At 60.0% G+C, this 15,366-nt stretch overlaps 1 protein-coding gene across 2 annotated transcripts in view; it reads right to left on the minus strand.

Moving 5' to 3' along the window:
• Positions 1 to 1,871: 1,871 nt before the first annotated feature.
• CERK (ceramide kinase) overlaps positions 1,872 to 15,366 on the minus strand; it is a 36,208-nt gene continuing 22,713 nt past the window's right edge. Inside the window, exons 5-14 of one of the 2 annotated variants that reach the window (XR_011256230.1) lie at positions 15,025 to 15,088; positions 13,173 to 13,318; positions 10,956 to 11,030; positions 10,123 to 10,275; positions 8,460 to 8,565; positions 7,821 to 7,897; positions 6,929 to 7,134; positions 6,005 to 6,216; positions 2,635 to 3,877; positions 1,872 to 2,343 (exon numbers count right to left, since the gene is read on the minus strand). Coding sequence is in view for 1 of the 2 variants with exons in the window: in XM_069586200.1 (XP_069442301.1) it covers positions 3,805 to 3,877; positions 6,005 to 6,216; positions 6,929 to 7,134; positions 7,821 to 7,897; positions 8,460 to 8,565; positions 10,123 to 10,275; positions 10,956 to 11,030; positions 13,173 to 13,318; positions 15,025 to 15,088 (1,112 nt within the window). In the remaining variant the exon portion in view is untranslated. Of the gene's footprint in view, positions 3,878 to 6,004; positions 6,217 to 6,928; positions 7,135 to 7,820; positions 7,898 to 8,459; positions 8,566 to 10,122; positions 10,276 to 10,955; positions 11,031 to 13,172; positions 13,319 to 15,024; positions 15,089 to 15,366 lie in introns of both variants that reach the window. The other variant, XM_069586200.1, reaches the window with a different exon arrangement.

The raw sequence follows: 15,366 nt of genomic DNA on the forward strand, positions 1-15,366 counted from the left end.
TTCCAATATCTGTGTCTACAGACAGTCCCCAGGCCTGCAGATAAATGAGGCAAGCTTTCTGGATGCAATCCCATTCATAAAAAACAACTGCGCTTGTACTTAAAGGAGAGTAGCCTCACAATAACGCTGTTTCTAAGAACAAATCCGAATAAAATTGAGAGATGTGGAAAAATTATAAAGCTCTGTTAAAAGGCATGAATGAGGACTGACGTAAATGAAAACATGCAATGTTAATAGACTGGAAAATTTCATTTCGTGATGAAAATGTCTTCAGTTCAGTCAGTTCAGTTCAGTCACTCATTCGTGTCCAACTCTTTGCAACCCCATGAATCGCAGCACACCAGGCCTCCCTGTCCATCACCAACTCCAGGAGTTCACTCAGACTCACATCCATCGAGTCCGTGATGCCATCCAGCCATCTCATCCTCTGTCCCCTTCTCCTCCTGACCCCAATCCCTCCCAGCATCAGGGTCTTTTCCAATGAGTCAACTCTTCGCATGAGGTGGCCAAAGTACTGGAGCTTCAGCTTTAGCATCATTCCTTCCAAAGAAATCCCAGGGCTGATCTCCTTCAGAATGGACTGGTTGGATCTCCTTGCAGTCCAAGGGACTCTCAAGAGTCTTCTCCAACACCACAGTTCAAAAGCATCAATTCTTCGGCACTCAGCCTTCTTCACAGTCCAACTCTCACATCCATACTGGAAATACCATAGCCTTGACTAGACGGACCTTAGTTGGCAAAGTAATGTCTCTGCTTTTGAAACGTCTTAACACCCGCTGAATGAAACAAGCTCCAGAAATGACACGTACAATCACTTTATGTGAGGAGCAAAGCCTGCAAGACTGAACACACTGTTCGAGGATGTGAACACACAGGGGAGGGAAGAAGCCTTTCTCTGCCCTCTTAGGTTCAGTTCCTGGGGTCTGCAAGTTAAATCAACAAAAGGCAAGTTAGGAGAAAAGGCACAGAGTTTTTATTTAGTGCTAATATTTATGTATTTTTTTGTTCCTGGAGGCCTTTGTAGAAAAAGAGTCTGACCCAAAGAGGTGGTCAGACTCAGGGTTTTATATGCCGTTTTAATAAAAGGCAATAAATTTGTCAAGAAATGACAAGATAAAGAAAAGGGAGCTTGGGCTTCTTGGGTAAACATACTGAGGAATTTTATTTGGGGGGAAACTAATGGAACAGAGTGAAAGTTGCTTGGTTGTGTCCGCCTCTTTGCGACTCCATGGACTATACGGTCCCTGGGATTCTCCGGGTCAGAATACTGGAGTGGGGAGCCTTCCCCTTCTCCAGGGGATCTTCCCATCCCAGGGATTGAACCCAGGTCTCCTGCATTATGGACGGATTCCTCACTAGCTGAGCCACGGGGGCTGGCTAACGGAATAGGAGGGTGGTTTTATTACTCAGGTTGGTTTGTCAGCTCGGTGCTGACTCTGTCTCCAGGGACACGGGCAGCCCTTGAGGACAGGGGGGGCTCACCTCACAATCGGCAAGGCGTGTCCCTCCAGGCAGACATGGGAGGGGCAGGCAGTTCTGCCTGCATCAGCTGCCGCCTCACTGTCATCTGCTCAGAACCCCCTCGTGCCCAAGTGGACCACGTGGGGTGCTGTGTTCTGATCCCCTCACGAGGGTGAAGCACGCGATTCGCTCCAGCTTTAAAAACATAGTTCCCTCCTCCATGGGGGCAGGGGAGGCTCGGTCCCCAAGGGCACACGGGGAGGAGCCTGGGGGTGAAGATCAATTCCTTGGCATGGGCGGTAGGCTCACCCTTGCTCATTTTCTTTAAATTGTATGTGTTGTCACACACAAAAAATATACTCTGCTTTGAAAGACAACAGGAATTTGTAAGAGAAAAAAAAAAGGCCACATTCTGCCCAAAGTAACAACTTTTATTTGTTTTCTCAAACATATCGGAGCAAATTCACTGTTTTCTAACCTTGAAGCCAGCAAGGTTAGAAAGGAAGTTAGGCCACTTTCCGTTGCCACCGCCAGTTCCACGGGGCCGCCGTGCGGGCAGAGTCAGCTGGCGCCGAGGGCCTGGCACCCCGGCCGCCCTGGCCTCTGCATGACCAGGAAGAGGGGAACCGCGGCACCGCCGAGCACAGGGCCACCACCGGGCCAGCGCTTGTCAGCAACCCCGGGGCCTCCCTGTCCAGCCGTCAGTTCCGATTTTTCCTTAAAATGCTGGAGTTTAGGCTGTGGTCGCTCCACCAGAGTCCTGGCTCGTGGGAAGGTCGGAAAGGTACTCTGGTCCCGGGGTGGGGTCGTCCGCAGCTCCTGGGGTGGGGGTGGGGCTGGGGGCTCAGACAGTCACAGGACCCCCAGGGACAGTTCCAGAATCTGCGGTTTTGAAGGTCAGCAAGCGGTTGGTGAACATGGCCAAGGCCACTGGGGAGCCACGTGGCATTACAGGGGTGGGGTGGGGGGCTCCTTGAACAGAACATGCTTACTCTTGGCCTAGACTGTTTTTCTAAACAGCAGTGGGTTTCGGGGCAGACTAGTGATTGACGTTTCCCAGGGACAGTCAAGACTGTGGAGACCCTCTTGGGGACCCTCTAGGAACACGGTCTCCTGAAAAACCCCTGTCGAAGCTGCCCTGGGTGGGAATGAGACAGGATGTGCCACACGTACGAGTTCTGAGAATGAAAGACATCTGTTAGACGCGAGGGTGACCACCGGACCCTGCATGGTGGCCGGCGGCCCTCAGACCGCCTCTTGTAACAGTCGAGCTCCCTTTTCACAAGTCCAGGTGGGGGCGGCATCCTCTTAGGTCTCAGATAAAGCTGCTGCAGACGCGCTGTCCACGCAGAGAAGCACAAACACGAAACTGGGCCGGGCCAGGCGCCCCCCGGCCCGGGGTGGGGCCCGCACTTGCACAGCAAACAAATGAAAACACGGCCAGCGAGGACACTGTTCATGCTCTTCCGGTTTACAGAACGAACCTTGCAATAAATATATGGGAGGAAGTGTGTAGACAACAAAGGCATGGACCTGGATCACGTGTACAGACTCGGGGCTGCGGAAAGGGCACCCCGGGACAGTGGGGCTCTTGGTCTGAAGTTCATGGGCTGCTTCCCGTCTCCCCACCGAGCCCGGGCCACCAAGCCCAGGCATGGCAGCCCCCGCCGTGGGGAGAGCGCTCGGGGCGTCTAAGCGCTGAGACACTCGCCAGGGCACCACGAGCGGCCAGTTTCCGAGGCGCCTGACCTGTCCTCCCGCCGGATTGTCTAGAAGCGCTGCTGTGACGGGAGTGCAACCTGGGGAGTCCCTCCCGCTCGCTGGACCAGGCTGCCCCGGAGGCAGACGAGGATGTTGCCTTGTAGATGCCCCTAGGCAGACTAGGACATCGTTGCCTTGTAGATGCGGGAGTCAGGAAGGGTCCAGACGTGCTGCCCTAATTGCAAGGGAAGAGGCAAGTGCTACAAAGCAAACCGCTACTCAGCAGGCGCTGACCACCAGCGCCGCAGGGCAGGTCCTGCCGAGCAGCCCAGGGGCCCCATGGACGTGCCGCCCCTGAGTTGCTGCGTTAGAGCCACGGGCGGGCCATCAGCGCGGCTGCAATCTAAGGGGCTGGCTCCCCAGCCGGCATGGGCCACCTGCAGGGGCTGAGACAGGTGAGATGCAGCCCACAGACGCACACAGAACCAAAAATACCAAATTCGTCCATGAAAATTGCTGACAAAAATGTTATTTTTTCTAAAATCAATATTCAACTATCAAAAATAAATTTCTAAATTTGAATGTATCGCAACATAATTGGTCTGTCGTCATTGTCTAAGACACGGTTCCCACGGCCCGCGCTCAGCCGCGGGACTCCTGCTTGGGGCTTTCTTCGATTCCTCGAGCGAAGAGCCGGATCAGCTGGCAGTGGACCCTGCGGAGACAGAGGGCCACACTGAGACCCTGACCCCGGGCCCGGGGGCAAGGCGGGCCTCAGTCACCAGGGGGGCGGGTCAGGGGCTCCGGGAAATGTGCTGACACCCCTGAGAGAGGGCGGTGACGGCCAAGCGGAAACCCGGGACTGCGCAGACCCACCGGTGAGCAGAGGGCCAGCCCAGCCCCCCGGGCCAGCCCCCACCCCCGCCGGGTCCGCTCATCAGAACCCAGCCGACGGGGCCACAGGGTGGGTCCCACGAGGAGCACTCTGAGCGTCAGGAGACGCAGTCCGGGAGGTGAGGGGCCCCACCTTCCACCGCAAGCACAGCATGTGAGCCTGGGGCTTGGAGGTCTGCAGGGGCTCCTGGGCCCACCCCCACCCTGGCAGGGCCTCCTCCCCACATTATGAATGACGTCACAGGCGCCTCAGAGATGCCGCGTCATAAAACCCCCCGAAGTGACGCGCTGCTCCAGGCTCCGTAATCTCTGTCAAGATGCACAGGCTCTATTTCTCGAGAGAACCTTTCCTAACTGTCGACCGTTCCTAAGCCGGCATTAAAAATACTTGCATTTCCTGAATTTGTGAAAGGAGCCTACTGAAGGCGGAGCCCTGCACACAGGACCGCGGGACGGGTTTTCTTGGGACCTTGGAGCCCTCCTGCCCTGAGATGCAAGGCGTGAGGTCACTACCACACTGGCTGCACCCCGGCTGCAAGAGCAGGGACGAGCAGGCCGGGGCTCGGGGAGGCTGGAGAGCCTGCTCCTGCCCGTGGCTTTGCTTGGACACCAAGGGTAGAGAGGCCTGGCTGGGGTCAGTGGCTGGTTGCCTGAGAAGCCATCTACAGTGGGGTTATAGGCGAGGACGCGCAGCTTGCCAAAACGCAGAAGCTGTGCCCCCAGCTGTCCTTCCGGGCTGCAGGGGCGGGGCTCGTGCCCGCTCGTGGGCACCTTCCTCACGTAACCCACTCACTATGGTCAACGAGGGTCCAGTTTGGTTTGCTTAAATCTGCCTGCAGTGCAGGAGACCCAAGTTCTTCCAGGAAGATCCCCTGGAGAAGGAAATGGCAACCCACTCCAGTGTTCTTGCCTGGGAAATGCCATGGACAGAGGAGCCTGGCGGGCTGCAGTCCAAGGTGTCGCCAAGAGATGGACACGACTAAGTGACTGACACTTTCACTTTCACTTTTCTCTCAAGATCCTAGACGTTTGTAACAGGATAGAAAGACTCCTCCTAGAATTAAACAGTTCCCCTCAATCTCTTAGGGGCTTCCCAGGTGGTGCTAATGGTAAAGAACCTGCCTGCTAATGCAGGAGACTTAAGAGATGCAGGTTCGATCCCTGGGTGGGAAGGATCCCCTGGAGGAGGAAATCGCAACCCACTCCAGTGTTCTTGCCTGGAGACTCCCCCATGGACAGAGGAGCCTGGCAGGCTACAGTTCATGGGGTCACAAAAAGTCGGACACAACTAAAGCAACTTAGCATGCTTACACGCACACCTCCATCAACAGCCCATCGTTTTGAAAAAGAGAACGCGTTTGACTGTGTCCTTCCATGGGGAAAAAGCCTTTCTTGGCGCTTAACATCTCACCTGGTTCTGTAACACATAACATCTCACCCAGTTCTGTAACACATACAACCAGACTGCAGACCCCCAAGTCCAAACAACAGGCCTAAAGGATTTGGGGCTGGAGGGGCAGGCCTGGCACCTGGGCCTTAGCTCGGCCGTGGGCTCCTCGGGCTGGAGCACGTCCTGGTGGTGTCAGTGGACCCAGGGCTCCGAAAGCGCCCGCAAAGGGAGTTTGTTAGTTTAAGTCGTTAGGAGACAAGAGGGAACAACAGTCCAGGGCGTGGCAGAGAAAGTAAGACGAGGGGCTCCCACCCCCAGTGTCCTCCCAACACTGACACAAGGGCATCTCCCGGGCACGCCCGGGCGTTCACGGCGGGCTGCCACATGCCAGGCTGTAGGGTGCCAGGCTCCCAGACCCCCCGGGGCACGCCTGTGGGTTCATGGTGGGCTGCCACGTGCCAGGTGGTAGGATGCCAGGCTCCCAGATCCCCTGGGGCACGCCTGTGGGTTCACGGTGGGCTGCCACGTGCCAGGTGGTAGGGCGCCACCTCCGCTCACCTGACCTCGATGGCTGGGCTGCTGAGCACCTCCCCGTCGCAGTTCCAGCTGCTGCTGGAGGCGCGGCAGCAGCAGGCGGTAGGGTGCTCGCTGCACAGCTGTCCCAGCCGCTTCTTCCCGCGGCCCAGCACGCTGCTGTCCTCGTCTTCCGCGGGCTTTGACACAAACTGGAACTTCTTGACGCGATAGACTTCCACGAAGGTGAAATCAAACTAGCGAGAGACAGCCAGACGGGAACGCGCTCTCAGCGGCGCTGTGCTGGCGGCATGACCACCGTCGGGGGCCTCCCAGCGGGCCCCCCACAACGTGGGGACACGAGAAATGGTCACCACCACGCTTAGAACCGGTCTCATCCACGCTGCGTGACACTTACTGAAGAATCCCGTCGTTCCCGAGCAGCGACTTGTACCATTCTTTACCTTTTTAACAAGCGGTACTTAAAAAGCTACGTGAAACCACCGTTGGACCAGATCTTAGAAAAACTGAACAGCCATGAACTGTACTACAATCCGAGACGGATCAAGAGTTCCAACTGTCTGGATAGCGTTAGACTCGGGATCCCCCCCAACCCCGCGTCAGTACATGCACGGCAGTGACTAAGGGCCTCAGCAGAACCCCTTCCTGGGAGCCCGAAGACCGTGCTGTAAGTGGCCTGCGAGGGCAACAGAAAACCGCACTGCATCAGCCTGTCCTGTCTGCAAACAGGAAGAGAAAAGGGGGAGTGCACGGAGACACTCGCGTCGCCTGGCGCCCAGAGTCAAGGCGTCATAAGCGAGGCTTTATAAGGAGGAAGCGTGACTGAGAGTTCACAGTGGGCGAAAGGCAGGCAGAGGAGTCTGCCTCCCACGCACAGCGATCCCCCGCGGGGCTGCCCGGGCGGAGGACGCGCTGGCGCAGGTGGCGTGGAGGCCGGATGACCCTTACCTGATCGCCCTGGTTGGTGTGCCTGACCAGAAAGCGCAGGAAGTTGAACCGGGAGCACTTCCGGATGAGGATGAGGTCGGAGGAGCCGTCCCCGAGGTGGGCGGCCGGGGAGAGGCCCTGGGGGCTCCGGGGACAAGCGCAGGACATGTTGGCGGCGTTGATGGCCAGGAACTGCCCGCAGAGGACCTTCCACTCCTCCACCTCCTCTGAAGTGGGAGGAAGCAACACAGTTCAGCTGCTCAGTCGTGTCCGACTCTCTGCGACCCCATGGACTGCAGCACACCAGGGCCCCCTGTCCATCACCAACTCCCGGAGCTTGCTCAAACTCGTGTCCATCAAGCCGGTGATGCCATCCAACTGTCTCACGCCATGTTAAATTGGGACCCGGCAGGCGGGGGTGGGCTCCCTACCCCTCGGCATCAGCACAGAGACAGCCCGCCCGCAGTCACCTCGAGAGAGGCAGTCCTCCCCAGGGTTGGGGTGGGGGGCTCTGGGACCACCATCTAGGGCAGGGGTCGCCAGATCTGGCCTGCCGCCTGTGTGTGTGTGGCCTGTTAAGACTGAGTTTTACATTTTTAAATGGATGCAGGAAAAAAAATCAAATGAGGAAAGTATTGTGTGATGTACGGAAATGACATGAAACAAATTTCGGCCTCAAATAGCCCACGACTTCCATCTAAGGCCCCATTGAGGCCACTCGCTGAACCCCCAGTTCCAGAGAGTTCTGGAGACAGGCACAGGGTAACGCAGAGGGACGCGGCGAGAGGGGCCCTTCCACAAAATCTGCTCTTCCCCAAGGTCCGGCAAAGGCCAAGGGCGCCTGGCCTGGAGGAGCCGAGGAGCGGGTGCCCCGCAGAGAGTGGGGAGGGGCCGCCGGGCCCGGACAGCTTACCCGTGCCGTCCAGGCCGTACCGCGCCCGCTGCTGCTCCTCCTCCAGCTGCTGCCTGCTCTGTCTGCACACGGGGCACCTGTAGCAGCAACAGCGCCTGGTTGGTACCACGCACAGCAGGGCCCGTCAGCCCCTCCCGCGCAGCAGGAGGGCAGCCTCGGAGGCGTCACTTGGAAATATTTCCCTTGCACGTTAATTTGAGCTCTCAAAATCAGATCCACTCTTAGAAATTACACGGGCAACATATCCTTCTCGGAAACTTATGGAAGTTACCAAAAGCCAGGGGCATCCCTTGGGGGCCCTGTGTCGGCTCCGGGGAGGGGTGAGTTTGGCCCGCAGTTGGGGGGGGCACCGGCGGGAGCAGAAACCAGCTGCAGCGCCCGCTGTGGACCCTCCTGAGCCTGTGTTCCCTTTGCACGACAGGTAACACAGCAGCCGTTTGGTCCGGTGGGTGACAAGCGAGTCACGGCTCAGAGCTCAGGGTGTGGGGGACCCCTTCAGGGTTTGGGGGACCCTGGCTGCTGGACACGATGAAACAGCTCCCTCATCTTACACTGCAAGGACCGCCCCACTCACAGCCTGAGATGGTCTTGCTTCCACGTCATCATATGAACAGAAACACACACGTGAGATGCGCTCACCCTGCCCGGCAGGGCTTCCGGTCCCTTGGGGAGCCCACCGTGTGCTGAGCTGGCAGGAAGGACACTGTGCCTTCGTAGCAGTGATGGGAGAAGAAGGTCTTCAACCCTGAGGACGGAGAGAGAGGGAGAGGAGACGCCCGTCAGCTTCGCGGAAGGGCTGGCGGGTCGCCAGGGACGCCGGGGACAGAGCGTCCGCAGAAGGACAGGGCCCCTCCGGCCTCGCGCTGAGCCGCTGCCACGGTCTTGGGGCGCTGCAGGCTCCCGGCCGCCAGGGCCGCCTTCCCCGTTGGCAGAGGGGGCGTCTCGGCCACCAGGCACCCCTCGTGGCCTTGGGTTCCGCCTGTGAAGCCCGGGGTGCACCCCCAGGCTTGGGCCTGCCGTCCTCAACTCGGGGGTCTCTGGGGCTGCTTCTCATGACAGACGCTGACTGAGGAGGAGCCGCTTCTCGTGGGCAGGTGAAGAGAGCGGCTCCTTGGAAGGAACCTAGTCCTGGGGAAGATGCCGCGGAGACAGCTGAAGTGAAGCCGAGGACGTAGAAAACAACACAGACGCGGCTGAGAAGCAGAGGCGGCCCGAGAGGGCTGACTCCAGCTGCGAAAGAGGGTCTGCTGTGGGTTGAGCGCTATCAAATTTCACTGCAGGCTACAGAGACATCGTTCCTGGAAGAGTCGATCGATGCGGCCAACTTCACTGTTGTCTTCTTTTAAGAAACTGCAACACCCCGCCTTCAGCACCCCCCACCCCGATCCGTCAGCAGCATCGCGGAGGCAAGACCCTGTACCCCACAAGGGTTACGACTCACGAAGGCTCAGACGGCGGTCAGAGGTTTTTAACCATGAAGAACTTTCGGATTAAGGTGCGCGCCTTTTTCAGTTATAACCCTGCGGCACACGGTGCGCTTGTGTACACGTAGCTTTGTGAGCACAGTGAGAGCGAAAAGCTCACGGGGCCTGCTTTATCCTGACATTTGCTTTCTCAAAGTGGTCTGGAACTGAGCCCTACATGTCCCCAAGGTGTGCCTGTGAATTTTACCCAAAGGTGAACCCTAAGGGGAGTGAGCAGAGACATGATACATTACACACAGCCAAAAAGGAGCGGCTTCCCTGGCGGCCCGGCGGCCAGAACGCTGCGCATCCACTGCCCAGGGCCTGAGGAACTGGGGGACTAAGATCCCGAAAGCCACGTGGTGCAGCCAAAAAATAAAGATGAATAAGTGGATATAGCCAGGGCACTCACCTCAGCCACAGGAGTGTCAGACTCTGAGCCCTTTATCCTGTCAAGCCCCCTCCCACGTTGGGGCTGCCCTGGTGGCTCTGCTGGGAAAGAATCTGCCTGCAGGGCGAGAGGCCTGGGTTCCATCCCTGGGTTGGGAAGATCCCCTGGAGGAGGGAGAGGCTCCCCACTCCAGTATTCCGGCCTGGAGAATTCCAGGGACTGTACAGTCCAAGGTGTCACAAAGAGTCGGACGCGACTGAGAGCCTTTCACTTCACTCTGCGTTTGAACGCCGAAAGCTGGTGCTGCACACGGCCTGAAAGCGCAGCCCCTCACTGGCTCGTCTGACCTGGGGTCAGTTGGCCTTCATCCTCGGCCCTGCACCTGGGGGCCCGCGCCCCAGGGAGAGCGCGGAGGCTGGGGGTGAGGGAAGGGCGAGAGCCGGGCTACCTGAGAAGTCGTATCTGGCGAGGCCCATCCACCGCTTCTTCTCGCTGTCCCTGATGATGTCCCCGTAGAAGCCGTAGCCCAGCAGGGACACTGAATACCGCAGCAGCGTGCTGTTGTGGTGCACTGCCGACACGTCCATGCACAGCGAGTCCCCTGCGGAGAGAGGCCACGTGGGAGCCGCCCCCGCCCTGGCCCCTGGAACCGGGAGGGGCTGGAAAGCTGCTCTGTGGGGAGGGGATAGCGACAGGGCCAGGAAGCTCGCTAAACGCTGAGCGGACAGTGGTCTCGCGGAGGAGGACGAGGCGCCCGGCTTCTCAGCCGTAAGTCACGAAGGCCCCGCCTGTAAACACGGCCCTTCTGTGACTGTGGGGACTCGGAGTGTAGCACTGCCCTCGGGGACGAGGACAGGGCAGGGAGCCACATGGGGGCCCTGCAGGCGCCTGGACAGCACCGAGCAGCGATGAGCGATGCAGGGCCTCCTGCCCCGGGGACGCGCCGTCTAGAGTTGAGGGGGTCTGTCCCCCCAGGATGATAAGGGGCCGAGTCCTGAGCAGGGAAGAGGGCTGAGAGCAGGGCCAGTGCAGGCGGTGCGGGGAGTGCCGGCTGGGGCACAGGTGCCAGGCGCCCCAAATCTGGGTGAGGGCCGTGGAGGGTCTGAGCAGCACTTGTGTTTCTTAAAGTCACCCAAGCTGGAGGGCGGCAGGGGAGGGTGGCAGAGAGGGCCCCGCGGGGGGATGGGCCGGGGCACCAGTGCAGCAAGACAGACGGACGCCCACGTGCGCCCAGAGCCCTGGGGTCCTACGAGCCGAGCGCAGCCGTGACGGGGCACCTACCCACGATGATGTGCAGAGCCGAGGTCTCCGCGTCGTTTGTGCCCACGGTCGAGTAGCACACGCAGTCTGTCGACCCTAAGACGGGGGAGCAAGAACTTGAGATGCTAAGGTGTTTCCGAGTAGGGAAGCAGTAAGCACTTCTTTCTCTTCCAAGGACTGGGAGCGAGGCCGGCGTGAATGCAGTCTAGCCTAGAAATCAGCTCCCGAGGCCGTTACTGCTCCTCGTTCAGTCGCTCAGTCGTGTCCAGCTCTTCGCGACCCCTTGGACTGCAGCATGCCAGGCCTCCCTGTCCATCACCATCTCCCAGACTCATGTCCATCGAGTCGGTGATGCCATCCAACCATCTCATCCTCTGTGTTGCCCTTCTCCTCCTGCCCTCAATCTTTGCCAGCATCAGGGTCTTTTCCAGTGAGTCGGCTCTTTGCATCAGACCGTAGCACTGAGGTTGAGTCATCACGAATGCTGAGACTGACCTTGATTACCATCAAAGAGCTCCTCACAGAGCTTTCAGAGACCTCTTCTGGGCCCTGTGTGGGGTGTGGGGGGTGGATCTCGGGTTGGGGGGCAGGACTTGCCCAGTGCCCGGCTGCTATAAAGATGGGCAGCAGCCCTGGGGCTCCAGACCACCAGCCCCAAGGGGCTCAAGGGGAAGTGCACACAAGACAGCTCGTGAGGGTCGCAGAAGCGGCACAGCGGACCCGAGGGTCGTGAGAGGCCCGGAGCCCCAGCCCAGCCCAGTCCCGGGTCGCCTGTGAAGCGCAGGCGACTTCAGAGCGCCCAGCTAGGGTCTGGATCAGTGATACTACGGGTCCTCCTTAGGCTGTCCTGGTTCTAACGGGGTCACCACCTGAGTGGGCAGAGACTCTCCCAGGTGCTTATTTATAGCAGACTCCTGCACCCTGCCCCACCCCGAGGTCCTGACTCAGTAGGCTGGGGATGGGGCTGAAACTGAAATGTAACACATCTGCAGAACCGCTGAAAACCCCAGTCTAGACTTCCCCAAAGTAAACTGACGGGGCCTAGAACTGCACAATAAATATTGCACTGGCCGAGACCCATCACAGTCACCACCGTGCTAACAGGCACGCAGCGCCGGCCGCAGGCAGGGTCCAGACACTGTGTCTGCAGGCCCCAGAGCACGCTACACGTCCCGCAGCCTACGTGACGTGGGATGGAGCTGCAGGTCCACAGTTGCGAAAAGATGCGCTGGGCCCCAGGCAGCCTTGGTCATCTCTCAGAGCAACAGAACCTGGTCCAGTTTGCGATGAGAGTAAAGGCTCTTCAAGTGTTAATAGTTAAGCTAAGCTAACTGATGTCTTCTTATGGCTGGTAACATATAAACTCATAACATACAAACGTGCCCTCTGACTGACTGTGCAACCTCACCAGCATCTTCAGCTAGAAAATGGAGCGACGGCACCATTCACACCCGAGCCTGACCCACCAGGGTCCCCCCGCTGCGGCTCAGACAAGGGCAGGGAGGGCGTCCCCTCCCGGTTAGATGTACGCAAAGCCCCTGCCTCACCTCCTACCCCCTGACTACAGTGGGTTCCTTGAAAGAACGAGGTGCTTCCTTGAGTCATGGAACACGCTGAGCCAGCCAACTCGGGACAAGCCAGCCACCTTACACCCCGAGGACCCCCACCCAGCCCCGGCTCCAGGCACCAGTTGCTTCTTCCAGGCCGCCTGCTCTCCGGGCTCCCCGTCTCCTCCACTGTGCTCTGGGCCCCCACTGCCCACCCACCACCAACGGCCGGCTCTCTGAGAGCACAGACCACCGCCACCACCTGGTGGGAACCTGGTGCCCAGGGAGGAGGGCAGGACCCCTTCCCACGCGCAGCCGTGGGCCCACGCCAGGTGCGTGGAGAGGAGAGCACACCCGAAATGGACCTGAAGGCAAAGCCGCGGGCAGCCCGCCCGGCCTGCACCTGGTGGGCAGACCCCGACACCCGGCACCCGGCCCTGCCCAGTGGGCAGAGCCTGACGCCTGGCCCCTGCATAGTGGACAGATGCCGACACCCAGGTGCCCCCAGCGGACAGACCTGGACGCCAAGCCCCTGCCCAGTGGGCAGATTCCGTCCACCCCAGCCCCCAGTGGACAGAGCCCGCCTGCCCCAGCCCCCAGTGGACAGACCCCACCCGCCCACCTCCCCCAGCGGACAGAGCCCGCCAGCCCACCTCCCCCAGTGGACAGAGCCCGACGTCGGCCCACATACCCGCCGGGATGATGCCGATGCGCAGGGGGCTGGGCACCAGCGTGGCCCGGGGCTGGTTCTGGTCCACACCGGCGTCCCTCTGCGTCCTGCCTACCAGGCCGTGCAGGACCTCACTGAACATGCCATCTCCACCCACGCACACGATGCTGCCGGAGGAACAGGGCAGACTCAGCACCCGTGGCGGCTCCCAGCTCCCCGGGGGTCCAGGCAGGCCCTTCCCGCCTGCCTGTGCCGCTGGGCTGGCCAGCCCCCACCCACCCACTTTGCTCCTGCTCCGGCCAGAGGGTGTTAGACCCTCTTTGTCTAAGGAGGGGAGCCTTCGGAGCCCACTGTAGCCACAGGCCGGGCTCTGAGAGGCCTGGGGGACCAAGTGAAGGCGGGGCTGGGACCAGGCCTCAGAGGACGCCCCTGCCCTCCAGCACGGCTGCTGAAAGGTAAGCAGGCAAGACCCACACAGGCCCCTCTTCCCCTGCCAGCCCCTGACCAAGGTCCCCAGGAGCTTGGACCCCGCGGCAGGTGACACACGGCTCCCTCCCAGCCCCTCCCCCACCGCGGCCCACTCCCACGTGTGACCCTGGATCTGCTGACCCTCAAGCTACCTGACGTCCCCACGGCCACATTTGCCCACTGGGGCCCCGAGAGCCTTCGCGAGCAGTGACACTCAGGACGCCAAGCGCCAGCAGAGACGGTGCTGGCGTCCCAGGTCACACAGCTGGAGAGACAGGGGCGAGGGTCAGACAGATGCTGGCTGCCCGGGCCCTGAGCCTTCACGTGACCGGACGGGCGTCCCCAGCTCAGCTGACATGCCCCTGGCTGCCTACACAGGCTTCGAAACCTGCTGGGTGACGCTTGGTGAGGACCTGGTCACGGGGACTAGCTAATTCTCCCCCAGACGTCCTGGAAGGCATCCCCTTGTCCCGTGCCCTCTGCCAGCGTCCAGCTGCTCCTGCCTAGGACCCATAAGCCCTGGTGGCCTCCTGGGTCCAATCCCACCTCCGTGCTATTCACCACGTGGGTCTGAACCAAAACTCCCGAGCCCAGAGGGGCACCGTGTGTGAGCTTTCCGTCTCCTCACCACCTTTTCCCACTCTCTGCTCATCCACCAGGCCCCGGCCACGAGCCAGCCCGGCGCCGGGCATGGGGACAGCTGTGCCCGAGGCAGAGGAGGCCGGTCTGCAGGAGCTGGCCAGCACACAGGGACAGCAGAGACACAGACTCCGGCCGGGGCCGGCCCCTCCTGCTGCGGGGCATGGGGACCAGCCCTGCACCCCCGCACCATCGCAGCCAGAGACGAGCAGCCGGGTCCCGACCGAGAGGAAGCCTCAGACCCCAGACCAAGGGGCGGGCAGCAGCCACCGGCCGGTTCTCCGCAGTCGGCCCCACCAGGAAGGCCGAAGACCTGCGCGGGGCTACAGGAGGCCAGAGGCACCGCCTTGCGTCTGAAGGCCACGCCTGCCCCGGGGCTCTTCTGCTTTAGGGAACTAACAGGGCGCGGGCAGAACCTGGGTCAGGACAGCACACAGGTGACGGCGTCTGTGTCGGGGCCCATCTCCTGGGCAGTGATGCCCGCATCTTAGCTCTGAAGGACCTCCTCGACTTTAGGGCATACACACACATATTTAGGGACAAGAGCTGATCACCTTCAAATGAAAAGATTTCTGTGTGAGGCGGTAAGACTGAGAACGGAAACCAAACTTCCACGGCGGTCCTCTGAGGAGCAGAGGAACGCAGGGTCCTCCGCACGCTCCTGCTTTGCCCGGCTTGCAGGAGCAGCAGGTGTACTTCCGGAGGGAGGGCGGGAGCAGGGCCGGTGAGGACGGATGGAAGGCGGCGGGTGGGGACCCTCGCTCACCCGTCGTACTTGTCGATGTCGAGCTCATACAGACTCTCCTTGGCATGATTGGCACGTTCAGTTACTGTGGGAGAAACAACACCAGCTTGTAGCGTTTACACTCAGGCCTGAGAATCCGCTTTAAAGTGAAGGCGGGTTAAACCACTTTAAACTGAGGGCCTATAAAATCCTGGGGCGGGTTGGCTATAAGGAATCCTCCTTAGTCTTCCCAGAATCCCCTTCACGGAGAGGGATGGAGCCGACCTAGGGGAGCACGGCCTCCCAGAATACACTCCTCGGGTAAGACGTCCCATTATCGGCACTTAATTGCCAACAAATAACAATTTTGGGGGGAAGCGGTTT

This window comes from Ovis canadensis, chromosome 3 (genome assembly GCF_042477335.2).
Source record: "Ovis canadensis isolate MfBH-ARS-UI-01 breed Bighorn chromosome 3, ARS-UI_OviCan_v2, whole genome shotgun sequence".
NCBI lineage: Eukaryota > Metazoa > Chordata > Mammalia > Artiodactyla > Bovidae > Ovis > Ovis canadensis.